General features: G+C 54.5%; 1 protein-coding gene across 1 annotated transcript; it reads left to right on the plus strand.

Moving 5' to 3' along the window:
* Positions 1 to 3646: 3646 nt before the first annotated feature.
* Positions 3647 to 4654, plus strand: LOC109255231 (platelet-activating factor receptor-like). The gene has a single exon (XM_019429746.1). It carries the CDS (start codon positions 3647 to 3649, stop codon positions 4652 to 4654), a length of 1008 nt encoding a protein of 335 aa, XP_019285291.1.
* Positions 4655 to 6000: the final 1346 nt, after the last annotated feature.

Consider the following 6000-nt stretch of genomic DNA (forward strand, 5'->3'; position numbering starts at 1 on the left):
TTTGGTGGCGAGGTAGGTACTTAGTGCAGTGCTCCTTGGATATCTACATGGAAGCAGAGGACAGCCAACTCAAGGGATGCTGCATGGTAAAGCAATGCTGGAAGCCGGGGATGAATCCCAGAGGTCCCAGGGAATCAGAAGGGTGTGTGTGTGTATGGACAATTACTGAGGGAAAGTGGCCACGTTAGAGTCCCTACTATCACATCACCAACTGTCTTCACCTCAGTGGGGGCCTTTTGGAAAGTGATATGCCTCCCATAATGGAAGAGAGGAAAAGAGCTTATTTATGCAACTGCCATAGCCACCAGTCGACAGATTACTTTGGGGTTAGGGACAATGGCTTTTGGGAGCCCATAGGAATGAAAGTTGTCTGTGTACATTCGTCCATTTCATCTTTACTACACAGTGGTAATTTCTGCCCTGACACTGACTAGCTGGGAACCTCAAGCAAGTTGGCACCCTTAGGTCTTTTCCTCTTGTGTCTGAAAGCACAGTGATGCAATCTCTATTGTGTGTGTGTGTGTATGTGTATGTATGACACACACTGGTACATCTAAAAGTAGTATATGTAAATAGACGTAAAAAATGGAGTAGTATATTACAGCACCTGGGTGGCTTAGTCGGTTAATGTCCGACTTTGGCTCAGGTCATGATCTCGTGGTTTGTGAGTTCAAACCCCATGTCAGGCTCTGTGCTAACAGCTCAGAGCCTGGAGCCTGCCTCAGAATCTGTGTCTCCCCCTTCTTTGCCCCTCCCGTGCTCATGCTCTGTCTCTGTCTCTCAATAATAAATAAATGTTAAAAAAAATTTTTTTTAACGCAGTAGTATACATTCACTACATAGAATGTCGAAACAATCAGGAATCCTTTTCTTTGACAGAGGTCCAGCGATAACATACTTTCAGTTTCTGTGTTGGGTAATTTGGCTGCTTTGCAATGACCTCAAAGACTGATGTTCTTTCAACTTCCTGCTCTGCTGCTTTCAACTTATTGGCTCCTGCCCTCAGCATTGCAAAATAGTTGCAGTGGCTCCAGACGGCACATTTGCACATAACATCCAAAGGTGAAAAGGGACAGGAAAACTCTCTTGGAAGACCCCCAGATTTCCCCTCACATCCCATTGGCCAGAATTAGTCCCATCTCTATACCTAGACCACCCATTCGTAAGGAGAAAGGAATTCCTATGATGGACTTAGACTAGTTAAGATTTAGCCACCCTGGTCAGCAAAGAAAGGGAAGAGGTGGGCAATGGTACCCACCACTTACTAGCTTCTTTGCAAAATATGGGTAATAATGGTAAATACTTCATAGAGTTGCTGTGAGGATTTAGTGAGAAAGTGCTTACAGTAGTGCCTGGCACATAATAAGTGCTCAGTAAATGCTATCATTAAATAGCTTTTGTTATTAAATAGTTTGTTCTATAGATGGGAAGATGTGGTCAGAAAGCTTAAGTGCCCATGTGTCAGATCTGAGATTCATTAGGGCCTGATGAACTCCAGAACCCACACTTTGCACTGCACCGGCTGTCAAAAGTTGAAAGTGGGCATGCATAGCACCCCTGCTCCCTTCAACAGGGTAGAGGAGATGATCTGCCCAATGTGATTAAATCTGCCTTGTTTCCAGAATTCCCCCTCTGCATGAACATTATGAAGGCCATAAACATAGGACCTGGAGCCCCTAGGATCCTGGCCTCTTACCATCTCTACTCCTTCTGGGATGCGACAGTCAGCCTGTCTCCAGCCTGGACTTTGAGTAAAACCTCTCACAGCTGGCATTAGACTGAGGGCTCCTGTTTACCACGGCTTGGCCTGTAAGCTGATTAGCAGCTACAGGGCCCCCAGCTCGGCTGTAGGGCCCACCTAGCAGCTGTGGGAAAGGCAGGGTGCTGGAGGAGTGGGTTGGCCAGCTGGTGTGGAGCAGTTGGGATTGACAGCAGCAGGAGTATCTTGAGTTCCAGCAGTGCCTCCTTGGCCCAAGGAGAAGCCAGGCTTCAGGATATGTGCCCCCCCTCAAACCGCACCCTGAACCTTGGTCAGGTCAGTACCATGACATTCAGCTGCAAGGCTTTACTTTTACTTTTCTATCTCCCTCTCTGTTCCCCCTTGCCTCAAAGATGCTCCCTTCCCTTGCGACCCTGGCCGCACCCCACAAACCCAGCTTATAGCTGCCACAGGTGGGCCCCAGCCCCTCCAGCTGTTGGCCCATTCTTCACGTGGCATCCTGGGATTAGTGGGTTGATGGGAGGGTCTGAGATGTGGGGGTGGGAGTGGATTCTGCTCTGTCTCAGCTCCTTAAAGCCAGGCCCCCTACGGCCCTAGAGATTGCTGCAGCAGCTTTAACAGCAAGAGGTAAGACAGGAACGACCTGGAGGGATGGCAGGGAGAGGTTCCGGGTGGGGCAGTTGGGGCTAGAGCCAACAGTGGACAGAGTGGAGAGGGAGGGGAGAAGACATTCCACTCAGGGTCCCAGAAAGGATTGCAGCCTGAGGGGTGCAGAGGCAGAAATACAAATTTTGGTATTGGAGGAACTGAGTTTTGGGACACCCTAGGGGGGTGACTGTGCCAAAAATAGGAACAGGACATGGGCTTCTGCACTTACCCCCCTGGGGAGAGAAGAGGAATACGCCCAGATGTCTCTGTGTTGTTTTGTTTGCTTGGGGTGCCTGTGTGGGTGGTATACACATTCATCTGTGTGCTGCCTGGAGGGAAAGGAGCTAATGGTTCTGGCGTGTCTCCCCAGTGTCAGCCACAGCGCTCAGAGTTTTACTTATGTTTTCTCATAGTTCTCCCAACAACACTGTGAGGTAGGTATCTTAATCTCCGTTTTACAGCAGAGAAAGATTGGCTCAGTGAAGCGGAGTAATTTGTCCAAGGTCACATGGCAAATAAATGTGTGTATCTAGAACCTGCCTGATTCCTGGGCCTGTGCTCTGTTTTGCTTTGCTGGCCAAAATTTTGAGCAGACCCAGGATTTATTTGTGGTCAAAAGGTGAGGGGAAGGAATCAGGCTGGAAAGCCTGAGAGTTTTGAACCGTTTTTCAGCCCTGCTCCCCGGGCTACAGGCAAGCGGGGAGTGGACCTTCATTAAGGCAAGTCCAAGGTCACTATGCATGGGACTGTCCTCAGGGTCACTGCATCATAAGCCTGTTCGTCCATAGTATGTGGAGGAGGGAGGACTGCGCTTTTTCTGGGAAGGACTCTATATTCTGGTTTCTCCAGAACTCCCTGTTGGCTCAGCCTTGCTCGGGCTTAAGCACGTGCCGGTGCCTCCACATATCTGAACCATACTCCATCTGTGAGGGGCGTCACTTCCACCCTCTCAGTCACCAAGGTTGGAAATTTCCAAGCTATCTGAGACTCCTGTGTCTTCCTCATTTCCTGCAGCTTGTCAGCAAGCCCGTTGTACTTCAAGGGATTCTGGAGTCCACCCCCTGTGCTCCATCCTCAGGGGTGCTGGCTCAGCTCAGTCCTCATTCTCTCCCACAGGAACTTCCCTGCTCCTTAGTGTCCCCTCCCAGCAGGGGCTGAGTTAGAGGAGACGGGGGTGGCGGCGGGGGGGGGGGGGGGGGGGGTGGGGGGTGGTACGGAGGCCTTCTGTGGCTAGCCTCCACAGTGACCTCTCTTCCTCTCCCCGGTGCAAGGTCCGAGATGAACGGCAGTGTTGGGGACCCGGGTGTCGGCGGCTGCAGCCCCTGGGACGACCCTGCTCGCTTCATCGTGGTGCCCACTGCCTACGCCCTGGCGCTGGGCCTGGGGCTGCCGGCCAACGTGGCCGCCCTGGCAGTGTTCGTCCGCAGCGGCAGGCGCCTGGGCCAGGCCCTGCGGCTCTACCTTCTCAACCTGGCCCTGGCCGACGTGCTCTTCACGCTCACGCTGCCGCTGTGGCTCACCTACTACCTGGGCCCGGCCCACTGGCCCTTCCCGGAGGCCGCCTGCCGCGCGGCCGGCGCGGCCTACTACGTGGCCACCTACGCGGCCGTGGCCTTCGCCGCGCTCATCAGCGTGTGCCGCTGCGGCTCGGTGCGCGGGCCCCGGCCCAGGGCGGCCGGCCGCCTCGCGCTGCGCCGCCGGGGCCCCGCGCGCGCCGCCTGCGCCGCCGCCTGGCTGGCCGGCCTGGCCTGCGCCGCGCCCTCGTTGGCCGCGCCGCACGCGCTGCGCCCGGGCCCGGGCGGTGCCGCTCGCTGCCTGGAGCACGGCTGGGCGCGCGCCGGCCTGGCCTACGCCACCGTGGCCTTCTTCGCCGCCGCCTTCCTGCTGGTGCTCGCGGCCTACGTGAGCCTGGCGCGGGCGCTCGCGGCCCCCTCGGGCCCCGGCCCGGCCCCCGCCGGCCCGCACCGGCGCGCGGCCAGGACCATGGTGCTGGGGCTCCTGCTGGTCTTCGCCCTCTGCCTGGCGCCCTACCACCTGCTGCTGGCTCCCTGGGTGGCCGGGCGGGAGGGAGCCGCGGGCAGCGACGGCGGCGGGTGCCGCGCCGCCTCCACGCTCGACGTCCTGCACACCCTCAGCCTGGCGCTGCTGAGCCTCAACAGCTGCCTGGACCCGCTCATCTACTGCTTCTCGGTGCGCCGCTTCCGCCAGGACTGCTGGACGCTGGGCTGCCGCCTTGGGGTGAGGGCGCCCGGTGCACACGCGGCCTCCCTGGCCTCCTCCCCCTGAGGCCCGGGCTTCCCCCGCCTGCCTCACCACTGCCACCCTGCGCTTGGCGCACTGGGTGAAGGAAGCCCTCGGAAGGACTCGATTCCCATTGGCCGCCTCGCTGTAGAGTGCGGGGCTCGCTGGTTACAAGGGGGAATGAACAGCCTTTGTTGCCTGAATGTTCTCTAGACGTTGCAGTGTTTTGGATTATGCCGTGATCTGGCTCCCGTGTCCGTCTCAGCATCCTGTTATCCCCATCTCATCCTCTACCGCCTCCGCCCCTCTCCGTGGGTTCACTCACCATCTCAGTCCCTGGAACAGACCAATTTCCTTCCCTTCGAGGCCTTTGCGCCTGGCTTGGCCAGGAATGATATCCCTCTCTCTCCTTCACTAAGTTAATTCCTCTTCATCCTCACCTCTTTAAAAGTAACTCTTTATAGAGAAGCCCTTCTTGACCAGCAACGTGTGCGCGCACACATACGCGCGCGCGCGCGCACACACACACACACACACACACACACAATTGTATTAAATCTGATTGTCCCTTTGTAGCTATTTTCACAATTGTAATCAAGCAATTAATTAGGAAATTCATCTTTTCTTTTCTCTTGCCAGAATGTATTTACGTTGATCCATAGGAAGGTGCCATTTTTGTAGATCCAAAAAGGTTGAATATTGGCAATTGTATTTTCATCCAATTCAACTTAATAAATTCTGTGTTTACCTTATTCATTGCTGTATCCCCTGTGCTTGCTACTGTGTCTTGAACACAGTAAGACCTCAGTATATAAGATGAATGAATGAACCCTGGGCATTCTTAAAATGCTCAGACATTCCATATAGGTAGATTTTCCTCAAGTTTTTCTGGGATTCTCCAAGCTCATATTACCCAGGTTTATTCTTGACTCAGTCTTGATGATTGCTTCCTTTTGCTGTTGCTGGATACCTGCAATTCTGCCATCACCTCCACTGTGCCAAGACTCCTGTGCCAAGACTTGGTGGTAACCAAGCTGGAGATCTATCCTGCTATTAGCTGGGATGGGGATCTGCCAGAATTGCTGCCTTCTGCTTCAGCTGAGCTGGGACTCTGTCACTGGGTGCAAATCCCTGCCAATGTCACTCGCCACCAGTGCTTTCCCTTTATATGCCTTGATGACTCAGAAATTGGCTTCAGTTGGGGAAGAGAGCCACTCCCTCTCTTCAGCCATGTTGCAGGAGGCCCCACGGCAAGAGTGCTTGGGTCTCAAGGAGTTAGAACTTAGGAGTGAGAGCAGCATGTTCATGTTGCCCAGTCAGCTGGGTCAGGAAGGGTCCCCCAGTCAGCCACCAGGTCTTACTGACCTTCAGGTCTTATTTCTGAATTCGCT

Source organism: Panthera pardus, unplaced genomic scaffold (assembly GCF_024362965.1).
Source record: "Panthera pardus isolate Hobbes unplaced genomic scaffold, ASM2436296v1 HiC_scaffold_11, whole genome shotgun sequence".
NCBI classification, from domain to species: Eukaryota; Metazoa; Chordata; class Mammalia; order Carnivora; family Felidae; genus Panthera; species Panthera pardus.

Excerpts from the sequence above, each read along its gene's own strand:
- LOC109255231 (XM_019429746.1), top strand. The coding sequence starts at position 3,647 with ATGAACGGCAGTGTTGGGGACCCGGGTGTCGGCGGCTGCAGCCCCTGG.